General features: G+C 36.9%; 1 protein-coding gene across 1 annotated transcript in view; it reads left to right on the forward strand.

Moving 5' to 3' along the window:
- LOC122517458 (roundabout homolog 2-like) overlaps nucleotides 1–18152 on the forward strand; it is a 207748-nt gene that overhangs the window by 186464 nt on the left and 3132 nt on the right. The window contains exons 4-10 of the mRNA XM_043635853.1: nucleotides 13335–13488; nucleotides 14954–15084; nucleotides 15431–15697; nucleotides 16240–16520; nucleotides 16714–17226; nucleotides 17421–17651; nucleotides 17754–18092. Coding sequence (XP_043491788.1) covers nucleotides 13335–13488; nucleotides 14954–15084; nucleotides 15431–15697; nucleotides 16240–16520; nucleotides 16714–17226; nucleotides 17421–17651; nucleotides 17754–18092 — 1916 coding nt within the window. The remainder of the gene's footprint in view (nucleotides 1–13334; nucleotides 13489–14953; nucleotides 15085–15430; nucleotides 15698–16239; nucleotides 16521–16713; nucleotides 17227–17420; nucleotides 17652–17753; nucleotides 18093–18152) is intronic.

Raw genomic sequence — 18152 nt, forward strand, 5'->3', positions numbered from 1 at the left:
AGACCGATTATAATACAAATAAGTACACGTTAATCGTTTGTTGTTAACTAATACATCTTTATAAAAACTCACGTTTTATATTTATTACATCGAATTAGAAATTTATTCTAGTTCTTTTATAATTCCTATTTTCCAATTTATTATTTATTTTATTATATTATATATATTATATTATATTATATATATAATTATATTATATTATATTCCTATTTTCCTATTTTATAAATAATTAATTATATAAATAATAATTATATTCCTATTTTCTAATTTATCGACAAATATTTCTCGAGCGTGTATATCAAGGAATATTCGATTCGGTATACAATGGCAAAATAGATAGAAAGAGAGTGTACGAGAGAGAGAGAAAGATAATACCATGAAGATAGATAGATAATAAGCCAAAAGGAGTCTGCCAACGCGACAGCTTCATTAATTAAGCAAGAAAGCCAATTATACTCGTTTAAAGACGTAATACTACCGAAGAACGAAACGGATCTTTCAATTTTCCGAGGAGTTAAAAGTTTCGAAAATAACAGGATAAAGGAGGAAAATGATTAAGAAGAAGAAGAAGAAGAAGAAGAAGAAGAAGAAAGAGGAAAGAGAATGACGACGACGACGACTATGGCTCGAAGACAAAAACTTTATGATACGAGAAAACTAGACGAAGAAAAGAGAGATGAGAAACTCTCGCACATAGACTACCCCTCTCTCTCTCTCTCTCTCTCTCTCTTTCCTTTTTCTTCTCTCGTTGGTTACGACGACGAGGGAACCCTGTTGTAGCATCTGCTGTAAAAGTAAAATTATCGCGACGATAACAGGGTGCAAGCCAGACGCGCCAGGAATGTCATCCGGTCTTTAAGAAAGTGCCCACTTAAAGATCACGATAAAAAAAGGTGTTATGTCTTTTGATAATGCGAGATCAGCGCGAATGAAAAAGTAAATATACACGCGCACACACACGCACACACACGCGCACAGAGTAGAGATGAAAGAGAAGATATTGAATATAATAATAAAAAGAGAAAGACGGAGGGGTGGGGAGGGGAGGGGGAGGGGGGAGGTTTGAGAGAGGTCGAAGAGAAAAGGTTGGGGAAGAAAATTGAACGAATCCAGGCACACGTGTGTGGGGGTCCCTTTTTTTCAACGACTAATAATGTATGACCTCCTTTTTAAGCTTTAAGATTTCTTTTTTCTCGAGATATCTCGATCGATGGATCGATCGATCGATCGATCGAGAGGATTGGAAGGGAAGGAAGGAACGAAGTCGTTTATGCCCATGGCACTTTTGTAACGCATACCTACTTACTTTATAAATCCGTTGTAGATACATATGTACAAAACGGCTATTGCAATTTTTCGAGAGAAGTGCACCAGCTGTTGCATTTGCATACTCGATAATACCCGATGAATAATAATTTTCACGAAACTTCGATCGAATCTATAGCATTTTTTCGATACCGCTAAGTCGTCTCCTCTTTGATGGGAATTATTATGAATTTATTCATTTATAGTATAATATAATACAATTATATTGTAACATTGTAACCTACTCGTCGTCGTCTTCGTCTTCGTTTTCGTCGTCGTAACTCCCTTTTCGTAAAGATTTTTGTTAAACGATAGGACGTACCTATATTAAATTGAGAAAATTGTGATAAATCTCTCTCGTCAGTCCGAAGAGAAATTTTTCGAATATAATTTATTCATCAATCTCTAAAAGGAAGGGTTCTCCTTAAAAAGAAAGAAATAAAAGAGAAATGAAATGATTATATTACGATCAAAAAATATCATCCGGATTCGATATCAAAAGTCATCCTTCTATTTTTTTCTTAAAATGAGAAAATTGCAAAATCTGTACTAATCATTCATTATTCCATAAAAAAACGTGAAAGTAGTAGTATGCACTTTTTACAAAATAAATTTACTTAAACCTATATATCCTACCTTAAAAAGAAAGAAATAAAAGAGAAATGAAATGATTATATTACGATCAAAAAATATCATCCGGATTCGATATCAAAAGTCATCCTTCTATTTTTTTCTTAAAATGAGAAAATTGCAAAATCTGTACTAATCATTCATTATTCCATAAAAAAACGTGAAAGTAGTAGTATGCACTTTTTACAAAATAAATTTACTTAAACCTATGTATCGTAGTAGGTAAAATACTTAATATAAATTTAAGTCAAACCTTTTTCGGACACCTATTGTATGATATACTTACAAAATAATGTTATTTCCCTGTATAGTAAACATGACAAATAGTCGGTTTCATCGTTTACTAGGGCGAATACGATTTTGATGCAAACATTCATACATAAAACCCTTTACCAATCTAACGGTAGGGCTTTCCGTTCCATGTAAAAAGTGATGTATTGCGTACGATAAGGCGTAAAAAGGACGACGAAGGACGAGGATTCGAAAGCACGCTCGTAATCCGTATCGATAAGCTCCGTTCGTAATGTCAGCGAGGATAAAACAAATGTAGGTAGGCACATATATATATATAGTACATACCATTCGATGTGAGGCAAGATAGAAAGAGAGATAAGGTTTGCGACTCTACCATTGGGGGAAACAAGGATGAACGAGGAAGGAAGGAAGGAAGGAAGGAAGGAAGGAAGGAAGGAAGGAAGGAAGGAAGGAAGGATGAGGAGTAAAGGGAGGAATCCTTCATAGTAGTAGAAGTAGTAGTAGTAGTAGTAGTAGTAGTGGTAACGATGGGCCCGAACAGAAAGGGAAGAAGAAAGAAGAAGCGTATGGAAAATCGATAACCTTGCTATCCCGTAAGAGGTTTAAAACCACCATAACCACGTTCCAAAAGAAATAATAACCGTCTTATACGATTCCCCATTCATTACTAAATTTATTTCTATTTATTTCATTAAGTCATTTTATAAATCATTTTATGGGTTTATATTTTTCATTTATCCTTAGTAATTGTACCGTATTTGAATTCTGTGCAAAAAGGTTAAATATATTAATTAAATATATTAATTAACGCGTTCTCCGTGCCAGGTAGAGTTTATACGAATTATTGAAATTAAAAATTGATTCTAAAGTTAACCCTTTAACTTACAAAGACGCCTCAGAGGCGTCATAAGGTTATCGGACCAAAAACGAATAAGACGCCTCAGAGGCGTCGCAAGGTTATTTGACCAAAAACGAATAAGACGCCTCAGAGGCGTCGCAAGGTTTTGGGACCAAAAACGAATAAGACGCCTCAGAGGCGTCGTAAGTCTACCGGGCGAAAAAAACAAAACATTTCAGAATATTGTTTGGGCGGCCGTTCCAAATATGAAATTAAGAATATTTTTCGTAACTCTAGTTTTACACTTTCTTACTCTGATATTCTTACTCTCTACCTTGATTCTTTTCCCTCTTCACCCTTATACTCTGTTACTGTGTAATAAAGGTAAAAATTTTTATTTGAAGCTTACATAAAGTGAAGAATATTTGTCGGATCGATTTGAAATTTTCAGAGAATATACTTAAATATATGTACATTCCGAAAATGAAAAAAACAAAAATCGATTTTTTTTAAATTCTAACTGCGTATAATCCCTTAAAATAAAAATGTTATTAATAATGGATTATTCAATTTGCAACAATAAGTCTTTTTTTGTTTAATAACCAACTAACCGTAATTATTTATCAAACATCTTGCAAAGTTAATTGTACCGCGCACGTGTATATACAAATCATAGGAAGTTTGAGATTAGTACAGTTTCGAGCGCTGAGCCAAGCTTGTGTTTATGTCGCTGCGCGCGACCGACTGGTGTCGCTTTAGGCCCGCACAGTTGGAAATTCGATCGTAAGGGAAAGGGTTAAACAATATCCTAATATTTGTTGTAACGTTTACTATAACGACGTGTTAATACGTATACTTCGATACCACGAGAAAGCAAAGGAAAAAAAAAATAAAGAGAGAGAGATAGAAAATAAGCTTTATTGATATCTAAAAAAAATGGTATTGATGGATATAAAAAAATAATTAATTCTCATCGATCGTATGTTACCTGTGACGTGACACTGTAACTGCTGTAACTATCGTATCTGTCACGTGTCACGTAAAGAGTGTCAAAACTGAACAAGAACCCAATAAGACTTCGATCTAACAAAGTTATTTATTAAAAACGTCCGATGAAGGCCAATCCTCCGATATATTTCTAGACACATTGTTTAAAACATATTTTTCAAAATCTATTTACTATTAATAAATATTCTATCGTATTTGAATTGTAGTTATTCAAACGTATTATTGAAATTGTCGTAGGAATCAATTTTTTATTTGCAAATTTGTTATTTCTATCTTTTGTTTCATAGCAATTTAGAAAAGTTACCCTCTAGAAAGGGTCGTAGATGATCACTCTAAAAAACTTGGAAAGGTCCGTTTCGTAAGGGTTGTTAATAGTAAAGCCGATCGAACGAGATTGGTTGGTTGGTTGGTTGGTTGGTTGCACGCGCACGGTGTAAATGAAAAGACAACATCATCGGTAAAGAGAAAATGAAAGGAGATGGAAGGAAGGAAGGATGCTGAACTGAGAATGATCGTTCCTGGAGCCGAAGGAAAAATATAACAAAGGGCCAACGCGTAACCCCGGGTTGGTGTGATGATGCACGCGTGCCCCGTGTGTTTAGTTGCATCGAACCGTTTCTTTCTCTCTTTTCTCTCTCGTAGCTTTTCTCTACGATGAGTCATACGTCATAGTCGTCGGCATTACTCTACCAAACCATCACACCATCGCACAATCACCATTCACCACCACCACCACCACCACCACCACCAGCTCGCTATTTAATCATCGTTAGTGCCGCACGAACGCCAGACAAGGAAGTGGATTACGCTTCGCAATTTATTTCGCGCTTTTCTGAGTCTCGGCCGCATCGCCGTTTAACGTTTAATACTTACTTACTTACTTTTCTTTCTTTCTTTTTTGTTTTTTCTTTTTTCTTTTACCTTATTCCCCCCACTCCAGCCCTCCGTTTGATTTATTTCACGATTTAAATCGATCATTAGTTTCAACTTCTAATGTTCTACGTGTTATTTGAAAATCCGATATTATTATAAAGTTGAATTTTAATTGTCTTAGATATTGTAATACTGAATTAACATTGTAAAACAATTTCATACTATATAAATATATTATAAGATTTATAATATACACTGTGTATAGTAAGATTATTCAAATTTGCCAGAAAATCTTATAATATACGTATTCGAGAATTAGAAATAAATTAAGGGGAACACAAAATCTCACACAGGAATCGAATTAGATTTTCCGAATGAAGATAGTTTTCTTTTTTAGTCTTCATTCCTTCCTTTTCTTCCGATCGTTTTGTTTTTTTTTATTTTTTTGGCCAGCTGACGAAGAAATCTTTCGTCTTAATAGAACAGACTTGCCAGATCCGAACGTAGACCGCCTCTGGCTTTCTTTTATCTCTCTTTCTTTCTTTCTATCTCTCTTCTCGATCTTATACCTACTTACATTGAGAGAAAGAGAGAGAGAGAGAGATTCGTCCTGTCATCGGCGAACGAAATGCGAATTGCATAGGAATGACTTGGAAATTTGCCGGAGGCATCGAAGATATCCACCAATGGTTAACCTCGTATCGGGAGCAGAAATTATGTTCGAGATAGGATCTAGTGTTCTCTCTCTCTCTTTCTCTTTTTCTTTCTCTCTATCTTCCTTCCACCCACTCATTTCCTCTCCCATCGTTTCAACCACCCCCCCCCGTCCCAACCCGACCCCCAACCCGACCCTCCTCTCTCACCGTCATGTCATTCGAGGTAATCGTTTTGCGAATCGCAATTAACGGGATATCCAAATATCCATTTAATAGAATCGAGAGTAGAAATCGTATCAAGAACGACGTAATAATATCCTATCTCAGCATGGCTCTGTGGTTGTTGCCGCAGGTATATACATGAATATATAGATATACGTATGTATGTATGTATGTATGTATGTATGTATGTATGTAGATAGATGTAAATACGTATTTCTTGTGTCCGGAGATTTCTTGCTGGAATAACATTTATTTCAATTAATTTCCTTCCCAATGGATTCCCGAGAACACTCAACGATTCCCTATCGTTCTTGAAAACACGTACGCTGATTAAACGTCGTACTTACAAAAACCTAAACGTTTCATATGCGGCAAGGAAAATTTACGAAAATAATATTCTTCAAGGTAGAAAAATAATCTTAAAAAGAAATTGCGAAATGTAAAGTACATTATAGGTATAATGTATATATGTGTGTATGTAATATACGTACGTATATAAAAGTTTATTTATAATAAAAAAAAGCGATGGCTATCTATATATACACGAGTAAAAATCATTTTAAAAAGACACGTCGGTCGAACGTTCCTTTTTTTTTCTTTAATCCAAACGAAACAAAATTCGTGATAAAAACTTTTGTTTGCATCGTGAGTCACAGTAGTAGTAGTAGTAGTAGGTAGTAGTAGTAGTAATAGTTGTTGAAAGTTACCGGGAAGAGTGTTTACGTACAGCGGTTGTTCAATGTTTTTTACTCGTTCGAAAGAGAATCACGAAGAGAGAGAGAGAGAGAATTGAAAAGTAATTGAGATGATTTAGATTTAATTAAATTTAAATTCAATCAGAAAACGTGAATCGATTCGAATGAATTTATTTTTGTTCGATCGTGCTGCTGTACGCCGCGCCGTTTCGTTTCTTATTCGATTTTGTAGGATTTAATCATCATTTCGAAAAAAAAAAAAAAAAAAAAAAAATAGTACAATTTTTTCGTTCAACCAATGAAAATTAGTTATACGCGTATTTTTTTGTTTCTTTCTTTTTTTTTCTCTTTCGTATACTTTATAATAAATACAAATCTCATTATTACCATTTATAATGTAATATTGATTTGTTTATTGATTATTATTTTTCAGTCTTACAAAAAATATAAGAATTATATTAAGAAAGAAAAACTTGAATTATTAAATATATAATTTAATATTAGATTTCTGTTTTGAATAATAATATCAATCACAAATTAATAATAAATTATTTCGTCCCTTATTGATTATTATTTTTCAGTCTTGCAAAAAATATAAGAATTATATTAAGAAAGAAAAATTTGAATTATTAAATATAATTTAATATTAGATATCTATTTTTAATAATAATATCAATCACAAACTAATAATAAATTATTTCGTCCCTTATTGATTATTATTTTTCAGTCTTGCAAAAAATATAAGAATTATATTAAGAAAGAAAAATTTGAATTATTAAATATATAATTTAATATTAGACTTCTGTTTTTAATAATATCAACCACAAACTAATCATAAATTATTTTGTCCCTTATTGATTATTATTTTTCAGTCTTGCAAAAAATATAAGAATTATATTAAGAAAGAAAAATTTGAATTATTAAATATATAATTTAATATTAGATTTCTGTTTTTAATAATAATATCAATCACAAACTAATAATAAATTATTTTGTCCCTTATTGATTATTATTTTTCAGTCTTGCAAAAAATATAAGAATTATATTAAGAAAGAAAAACTTGAATTATTAAATATATAATTTAATATTATATTTCTGTTTTTAATAATAATACCAATCACAAATTAATAACAAATTATTTCGTCCCTTATTGATTATTATTTTTCAGTCTTGCAAAAAATATAAGAATTATATTAAGAAAGAAAAACTTGAATTATTAAATATAATTTAATATTAGATTTCTGTTATTAATAATAATATTAATCACAAATTAATAATAAATTATTTCGTCCCTGCAAAATACTTCAGCTAAAAGTATTCAGTACTGAAAAGATTAATTACATTAAATAACATCTTCGAAGAATATCATTGAAACATAATAATACAATCAAAATCAATATTCCTCTCTACATTGAACATGAATAATAATCAAATCGAGAAAGAGAGAGAGAGAAAGAGAGATCGTATAACATATCTTCGAGAATAATATTTTTCTCTTTTTAAACAATATAAAACAACAACGGATCTAACAATGATCTCTCTTATCATCGTATTCGAGTGCAATCTTCGAGAAAGAAGAAGAAGAAGGAAGTAAGGGGGAGCCTCTTGGAAAAGTGAAAAACAGCGTGACGTCTCAACGCCTGAAGGGGTTCAAGTTAATCGACGAAGAAGAAGAAGAAGAAGAAGAGGAAGAAAAAAACAAAAAGAAGAGATAAAAGAGAAAGAGAAGAAAAAAGAAAATAAAATAAAATAAAAAAGACTATGGCAGCCCGCGTTCGTCCATTATTAGCATGAACAGCACGCGATACATGAAGTAGTGGTACAACGGCACGCAGTGACTATGTACGAACGAGCTAGAGAGATATTCAAAAGAGAAAGAAAAAAAACAAGAAAAATAAAAAGAAGAAGAAGAAGAAGAAGGAGAAGAAGATGGTTGACTTCGAAATTGACTGCACTTCCATCGAGTACACCCTCCCACCTCTTTTTGATCCTCTTCTCGTCACCACCAACTGACACAGCCAAAGGCTCTTCCCCCATTACTATAAGAGAGCATCGTACTCGTTCTCTCTCTCTCTCTCTCTCGCTCTCTCTCTTCCTCTCTTTATCTATCTATTCTTATTCTCTTTTCTGCCTACCACTCACGCGCGTTCCACCGTAATAGGACTTTAATATTATTTTGTAGTCGATGTAACGTGCACTGGGCGTACACCTTGAACGTAATAAGGGTACGAGAATATGCCATTATACCAGGGCTGATTCTCTTCGAACGATCGTCGGGTCCCTTCAAACAACGAAGAGTAATCCTCCCTTTCTATCCCCCTCTCTCTCTTTGTTTATCTCGTTCAATCTGACTAGGAAGATCTTCCTTCTCTTACTCTGTATGTGTGTGCGTGTGTGTGTGTGTGTGGAGAGGGAGAGGAAAAGAGTAAGAAAATCATCTTAGATGCAACCCCCTAAGGGATGATGATCGACCACAAATCTGTTGTACAATCGATATATTTTTTTTAAAGGAAAAAGTATCGTAGAAATAAAAGTGAAAATAGAACGGTAACTCTTTTATTATATTTTTTTTAATCGAAATTCCTTCTCAACGAAATACAAGTAAAACGAAAGAAAGAAGCCGTAAATGGGGGGGACCTCGATTAAGCGTCGTTGGGGGGGGGGGGTTTGGAGAAGGTGGCGGCGGGGGTGTCGTTTTGCGGGACGAGCTACGAATTCTAACAAGAGAATCCTTTTTACGAGAACACGTTAACCACGCGTAACCGCGAAAATCCTTTAGGACTCGTAGAATAATACGCCATAGATAAAAGCCGAAACGCCATAGATGAAATCGAACGAACGAACGAACGAACGAACGAACGAACGCTAATCGAGCAACACTCTGCCGTGTGTAACAACGAGATGAGATACTAGCAACCAACGAACCAACAACAACCAATCGTTCGCAAGAACGCGAATGCGAACGAACCTTCCATTTAAATCCGTAATTTTATAAATTGCCGGATTTAATCTCGATCGGTCATAACTTAGCCTTCGCGTCCCGTCGTTAACGTTCCACCGGCTTAATGCACTCCATTCGACGACGACGAATCCCCCACTACTATTTCTTTTTGTCATACTCTACGCCTCGATAATCTTTTTTTCCTCCACCCCTCACCCCCCCAGCCCTTTCTCTTTTTCTCATTTTTCGCACTTTTCCCCCATTATTTATAGCCCTTTACTGCTACTGCTGCTGCTGCTGCTGGTGGTGGTGCTGCTGCTGCTGCTAACGTTTTGCTCATAACCCAACCCTACGAACTTTTGGAAAGCTCCGACAAGCTCTCGAGTTTTTCTTTTTTCCTTTTTTTTCTTTCCTTTCTTTCCGCCTTTCTCTGTTTCCTTTATATACAAATAGAATTCGTAGGTATTAGCTTTCCTCTTGAAACCAAAGATAAGATATAAAGTAGAAAGAAAATTTTAAATGATTAATATAAAAAAAAAACACACACACACACACAATCGTCAAAAAATTTTTTTGTAAACTTTAATAAATAATAAAACTAGACACTGTATGTATAATAAAATCTAAATCTATCCGATATATGATACATCAATGATAATAATATTATATTTATTTCAAATCTTCAAATATATAACATTATCCGAATAGATAACTAACATAACTATCGAACTGAATAAGAATAAACGTATAAAAATAATGAAAACATTGATCTTACGATTAAACAAACGATATTTTCTAATCTTTACTTTCCTATGCTGCAAGAAAGAAAGAAAGAAATAGAAAGACAAAAAGAGAGAGACAGAGAGCGTTAAATCGGTCTCGGTTCTCTTAATGGACGCTCGGGTTCGATCGATCGGCTTTTACAGGGTTTCAAACAGCCCCTTTCACCGCCCTTCTGTAACCCTTCTCACCGCGATGCTGGTGGAACGCTTTCCGAGTAATCCGACCTTGCGCGACAAATGGTAATGGTATACGTCAAGGTGAGAGCATTAACGACCGATGCCACGACTACTACGACTACGACTACGATGACTATAACTACGTCTACGTCTACGTCTACGTCTACGTCTACGTCTACGTCTATGACTACGACTACGACGACTCTTCAGCTTCTCCGAACGTCGTATAATACTCTACACCGGAATTCGATCGGAGGACGAATTAGTCTCTCTCTCTCTCTCTCTCTCTCTCTCTCTCTCTCTCTTTCTCTCCTCTCTTTCTCTTCGAGAAGTCGAGAATTTCTCTATGTAACCAGACGAATGTTGAAACTGCGAGATAAAGGATAAAGAAGAGATAACAAGAAAAGAAAAAAAACGAGTAAGATAATAAAAAATGAAAGGAAAAAAGTTAATCCATTAAAGAGGAAAAAGGAAAGGTGCTTTTTAAAAAAATCAAATGACCCCGGGGGGAAGATGGTAATAAAGGTTGAGAAGGAGAACTGGAAGAAGGGTCTTCATATATAAAAGTAGCGAAAAAAAAAAGAAATATAATTCGAAATAGACGAGACGATTTTTTGTTGTCTTCTTCTTCTTCTTCTTCTTCTTTATCTTCTTCCAAGAAAGAGAGAGAGGAAAAATGAAAAGAACAGAAGTGAGAGGAGCCTAACGAAATAGCCTTATCATCCCAACCAATCCTTCCTTCCTTCCCTTCCTACCTCCCTCTTTCCTTCTTATCATCGACCTCCTACCCCTCGTTGTGTTTTCTCTATAATATCACGCTCCATTATTTTCTTCGCAAAAATTCGACGCTTTGTACAAACTAATTTACGCGCGAGTTAACCAATGAACACACACACACACGTATGCATATACATACGTACTTACTTATATACGTAGTTATATGTAAAAGGGGTGGCAAAAAAGAAGGAAAAAAAAGGAAAGAATGAAAGAGAGAGAGAGAGAGAGAGAGAGAGAGAGAGAGAGAGTGATATAAAAGATAAAATAGGAGAGAAGGAAGTAGGGGGTGGAACACAAAATGAAGGAAAGCAGCTAGCTGTGAGGGCGGGGGTGGGTAGGGTAGTTACGAGCGAGAAGTGGAAAAATACTAGCAGCATGAAAGGTACGTACGTACCGTTGCTTTTCTGCGCGTGGCTATTTGCGCGAGGTGGTGGAGGGGGAGGTTGGTAGTAACCTGGACTAAAAGTAAAGCTCCTGAACGAGCAGGGGTGGATAGATAGATAGAGAAAAAGAGATAGAAGTTTTAAAGGGAAGACGAAACGAAACGAAACGAGACGAGACGAGACGAGACGAGACGACGGACCGGACCTGGCCGGGTCTTCGACGAGAGAGCTTCGCCGAGAGAGCTTCGCCGAGAATTTGGGAGAGAATTTCCAAAGGTTAGGAGGGTGAGTTTTAGAGAGGGTGAGGACGATAAACGAGGAACTTGGGGCGAGCCGAGTCAAGAACTCAACCCATACGAGCCGACCCTCCCTGTCTCCCTCTCCCTCTCTCTCTCTCTCGTTCGATCCATCGAGAAGACGAGTAAAAAGAGGGGGAGAGAGAGAGAGAGAAGGGATTACGATCGATTTACGTCGAAATCGGTTCGACCGTCGTACCATAAACGATACCTATGCAAGGCCTCTTCTCGATTCTTCTTCCTCTTGTATCTTCATCTTCCCTCTCTCCCTTTCACCCTCTTACTCTCCTCTCTCTCTCTCTTTCTCTTGCACTCGTTCTCTTTACCATCCACTTTCCTCGCTTCCTTCGCACGTACAAAACTCGCGACCATATCTCTTGGCCTTTAATTACGTCGTTTACACAGCATCTCTCCTACCCCCTTCTCTCTCGCTCTCTCTTATTCTCTCTCGTACTCTCTAACAGCTTCTCGTGTTTAACTTTTTTTTTCTTTTTTTCACCGTGCCGCCACCACCACCATCACCACCACCCCAGACAAATAAATTTCTACATTGACTCGGGCCCCTAGACGCGTATATTCGCGGCCGCTTTTAAAGACCGTTTTATACCGTTCCGGGAAGATAAATGTTGCGAGTTGCACACACGTTGGTGTTCATAGGTATTATTTCGAAATTCGTACCACCACCCCGCCGCCGGTAAGGTGGGGGGGGGAATATCTACCCTCCTTTTGCTACGAATGTTTTCTTCTATTTTTTTTTTCTTTTTTCTTTCCTTCATCTCGCATAACAACGTTTCACTTTTGTTTGAATATAAACGAGATTACTTTGTTTCCAATTTTCGTTTACCTGTTAGTCCTTCCCCCCTCCCCTCCCCCCTCAACTCCCAACCGCCATGTAAATCTACACGCGTAAAAGTTGAAATATATGAAAAATAAGTGAGAATAAAATAATATTTTAATAAATTTTACATATTACATTTAATTTTCGATAGATCGATCGATCTTACGAATTATATCCGAGAATAATAATCATCTTTGAAATATACAAATGTATTCATATTTATTTTGCATATTTTCATTCCCCGGGATAAAGGATAATGGAAGGGGGGGATAAGCCAACTAATACATAAAGATTTACTTTATACTAGATAAGACAAAAGATTTTCACTATTTCGATTTGTATTATTTGTTAAAAGGTATCATTCCTATTCAGGGTTGCAGCAAAATATGTTGAATCCACCTTTTACACGTATAATACATACTAACGTATATAAGAATCTTCTATACCACCAGAGTGAATCTTTTTCGGGACAAAGCGAATATTCGACGAATCTCTCGAATTTCGTCAAAGAGAGAAAGATAGTAGATTGATAGAAGGAGAAATCGTTGGAGAATCATCGATCGATAATACACATACCCATAGCTACCAACCTACTACCTACCAACCTACCAACCTACCTACCAATGCTTTAATGCTTCGTGCATTTGGATGATTGCAGTACTACGAGACGAGTTTCGGACAGAACCGCAGAACACGAGGGTGGCTGCTGGAGAAACCGCCATGCTAGAATGCGGACCACCCAGAGGTCATCCGGAACCAACCCTCCATTGGAAGCGGAACGGTCACGTTATAGACTTGGAAAACAACAAACGGTGAGTACTACCGAATCATCCATTCTCTGCCTTCCCCTCTATATATATATATATATATATATATATATATATATATATATATATCCCCTCTATATATATATATCTTCTCTATCTTGAATTTCGACGTCCTGTCCATTCCCTGTACGCATTCCCCATCGATAACCGTGTCAGAATACGTCCTTCATGTCTTCGAATTAATATTCCTATTATAGTTCTATTAAAAGAATAATTAATAAATTCTCCCTCCTCCGTGTCAATGATTTTATACAAGAAAAAAAAATCAATAAAACGTCGATCGAGAGCTAGATAATTTCGTATTTCTAAATACGAGGAAAATGAATTATATATATATATAAATAAGTAGTATTACTTATACCATTTTAATAATAACGATACTTGTATCCTAATAAATTGATTTCGTTTTTAAAAAATAAAAAAACAAAAATTACAAAATCAACAATAAATAAAAAGAGAGAGAGAAAAGAAAACAAAATGTAAGCTCTATCGATGAAAATCCAGGGTTCAATTCGTAGTGCTCGATGGAACCGTTTAAACCTCCGAAAAATCAATATCGTCAAAAGTTTCCTCCAAGCCCTATTCCGATAGAAACAACAAACGGATATACATAACATATACATATACATATACATATATATATACATATATATACATATATACATATATATATCGAACGGACGATAATTTAGACTCGGAGTAGTAGGAATTAAATCCGGTTACGTTTAGCACGCACGTTTCTGAAGTTAGCACGCAGAGAGTGACTGAGTAAGAGTGAGAGAAATAGAGAAAGAGTGCACGAGCGCGCACACTGCACACTGTACTCTGTGCAAGTGCACTGTGCAAGCAGCAGCATTTGCGCGGGTTTTGCTGCGCTTAAATGCCCCGTTCGAAGAGCACGGAGGAAACACGATCTCTCGTCGACAGCGAAATTAACGGGCGCTATAAATTAAAGGGTGTAATCGAGGAGCGATTGATTTAATGCTGCCTCGTTGGTTCTCTCTCTCTCTCTCTCTCTCGCTCACGCTCACGCTCACTCATTCAGTCACTCTCACACTCCCATGATGCCTTCGAACCTCTCTCACCGAACTCGTTAATTAGTAGTCCATCCGACGGTGACATTCTACGTGCGTGTTGTGTCCCCTTTCCCTTGCCCCCTCTCCCCGCCCCGATCGTCGTTCCATCTCTCTTTAAAACCCTCCCCCTCCCCCTTCCCTACCGCCACCTCTGTCACTCTCATAAAAAGAGAGTAATTTCCATTCCCCATGTTTTTCCATGATGAACCAATCGATCTAAACGATTTTGCTGCTGCCCCAATGACTTTTTTCCCCCAACCCCCAACCCCCCTGCCGCCGACCTTCCGGCTCGTCTTTTGCTAACCCTTTTCATTTCTGTTTTTTTTGCTTTTTTAATTTTTTTTTTGGTTCGTTCGTTTGTTTTATTTTTTTAGAATTACTCTCGTCGACGGTGGAAACTTGTTGATCTCCGACGTAAGACAAGCGGATCACGGGAAGTATCAGTGCGTTGCCGAAAACATGGTCGGACTTAAGGAATCTAACGTTGCTTTACTCACCGTACACGGTATGAATTACTATTGGTATCTTTTTGAATTTTTTCTTGTTGACTTGATTGATCGTAATAGAAGTAAAATAATTTATTGATTATCGAAGAAAAAGTAAAACAGTTGAGAAAATTAATCGACAAACGATAGAATGTAGTCCATAAGTTCGGATTACAAAGTCCATTGTGTCAAATGAAAAATATTTTCAATGTTCAAATGAAAATGTAAGTAATAATATATTAAAATCTATATAAAATCACGTGAAAATTCTTAGACTTATGGGACACTCTAATAGATCTAGCCGATACTTGAGACTACTCTTCGAAGAAAGTAAAGTCAATTAAATCGAATAATTGATTCTTTTAGTGAAACCATATTTCACTGCCATGCCAAGTAACCAAACTATTCTGACGGATCAAACCGCGGAATTTGCTTGTCGAGTTGGCGGGGACCCACCGCCTGAAATCTTATGGCGTCGCAACGACGGAAAAATGCCGATTGGCCGAGGCCACATATTGGACGACAAAAGTTTACGCATCGAGAGGGTAACACCCGAGGATCAGGGAACGTATATTTGCGACGCGGAGAACGACGTCGGGGCTATTTCGGCGAGTGCAGTTCTTACCATTCATTGTGAGTATAAATAGAAATTAATCGATTGGCAGAGAGGAGGGGCTTGACTCATTGTCTCGGAAATAGTTCTTACAACGTCAACAACGAGGACCAGTTCGTTCGTAAGTTCGTTCGTTCGCATAAAATAGTCAGATATTTCATTTTTAATCTTTTACCAAGGAATCATTAGCGTCATGGAGATACTAAAAATAAATGGACACGTTTGCGATACTTCGAAACCGGTATCTGTATACTCTAGGCCAAGCTATTGTAAATTTACTAGTTCTTTCCGTAATGCATTCTAACAACCGGTCGAAGAATACGAAGGCTTCGCGTTTGCTTACTTACTTATTTACTTACTTACTTACTTACTTAAATGTCACCACGATAACGTTAATATTTTTTTCTTTAAACAAGATAAATCCCTTGTTCGCTGTCGTTATAGATTATTTTTTATTTTCATCGATAAAAAAAGAAGAAAAACAATTGCTTGACGAATTGCTTGAAAATAATTGAAATTATAATTTGAATAAATTATCCTTGTGTTGTTTTTTTGTTAACAGCGAGACCAGTATTCATCAATTTTCCGAAAGACGAAACTGTTAGTACTGGATCGGATGTATCCTTTTCGTGTTCCGCTCGTGGTTCTCCGAAGCCCTCGATATTTTGGACCCGTGAGGGCTCTCAGGAGCTGATGTTTCCGGGAAACACTTATCAGGAACGATATACGGTCACTCAGGACGGAAGTTTGCGCATAAAAGGTGTGATAAGGAAGGATGAGGGCCATTATGTGTGCAGCGTCATCAGCCAAGCTGGTGCAAGTACGGCGACTGTATTCCTTCAGGTAAGCCCTCGACACCTGAGGTAACAATAATCTAAAGGTGCACGCTCTAAAGGTATCATAACAATGGAGACAAAGACTTTAATTCACCTGTATACGAGTTAACTTAAACTCGTTATCTCTTTGAAATAAAACGAAACGAGAAAAACGAAGTGACGCTAAAACGACTCGTTTTTACCTGTTAAAAAAAAAAAAGGTGATGTCCGCTGAAGATATACCACCTCCGATAATCGAGTTGGGTCCTGCAAATCAGACGCTTCCTGTCAAAAGCGTTGCTACGTTACCCTGTCGTGCAGTTGGTACTCCAACCCCAAAGGTACACTGGCACAAGGACGGTGTTCTCATCCAACTAGGAAATCGTATCACGATGGCCAACAATGGAACGTTGTTTATCGATGATCTTCAAATGAGCGACTCTGGTTTATATACTTGTATAGCAAGCTCGGAATCTGGAAATACATCTTGGTCTGCCACATTGACGGTTAGCACGACGACGACCTTTCACAGAACTCCGGAAATATCAGCATTGCCGCAGAGCCCGAGCAAACCTAGAATCATAAACGCTACTAGCAACTCGGTTACTTTGACTTGGAGTCCTGGCAACGAGGGCCAAAGCAAAATCATTGGTTATAACATCGAGTACTTCAGCAGCAATCTGAATACTGGTTGGGTTGTTGCAGCTACCGGTGTTACCGACGATACATACACCGTAAGTATAATATCATTTCATTTGATTAATAAGTGCAATTTAAATAAAGATTCTTTTATTATTAACTGTTTGCGTTGTTTCATTAGGAAATGTTCTCATTCAGAGATGCATCCATAAATATAAGTAGTAGTAATAATAATAATAATGATGATGATGACGATGACGATGATAAAGATCAACATTTCCTGTTACAGGTAATGGATTTAAAGCCTGACACCAACTACGTGTTCCTAGTGCGTGCCGAAAATAGTCACGGCTTGTCGCTTCCTGGACCGTTGTCCGATGTCGCTCACACGAGCAGCCTTGATCAACGGACGGTACCGCAGATAGAATTGATTCGCGCGAGGGATCGGCTTAACAGCGAGATACTGCACTTGAAGGAAGTCCAACCGTTGAGCAGTACCAGCGTTAAAATTATGTGGGACGTAAGTTCGAGATCAAAAGCGGTTACTTGGACAGTGACAAACGCAAATCCCCTTCGTCCGGTTGAAAGCGATCCTTGAACGCGCTTCCTCTTTGTGTTTTAGATACTTGGCGCAGCTGATTTAGTTGAGGGTCTTTATATACGATATCGTGAACTCACCGAGAAACCAGAATATCGTATGGTGACTGTACTCAACGCCGGTGCAACTAGTTACGTTCTAACCAATTTAGAGAAATACACGCGTTACGAGTTCTTCCTTGTGCCATTCTACAAAACTATAGAGGGGAGACCTAGCAATGTGAAATTGGCTACAACTTTGGAGGATGTACCGTCTAGTGCACCGGAAAACGTCCACGTTGGTATGATCAATATAACTTCGGCGTTTGTACGATGGTCACCGCCGCCGAAGAATGCACAGAATGGACAATTGATAGGATACAAAGTGAGATTTTGATTGAATTTGATTTTATGTTTAACACGAACGACGTTTCTTAGTTGTTCA

Source organism: Polistes fuscatus, unplaced genomic scaffold (assembly GCF_010416935.1).
Source record: "Polistes fuscatus isolate 324 unplaced genomic scaffold, CU_Pfus_HIC Scaffold20, whole genome shotgun sequence".
Classification (NCBI taxonomy): Eukaryota; Metazoa; Arthropoda; class Insecta; order Hymenoptera; family Vespidae; genus Polistes; species Polistes fuscatus.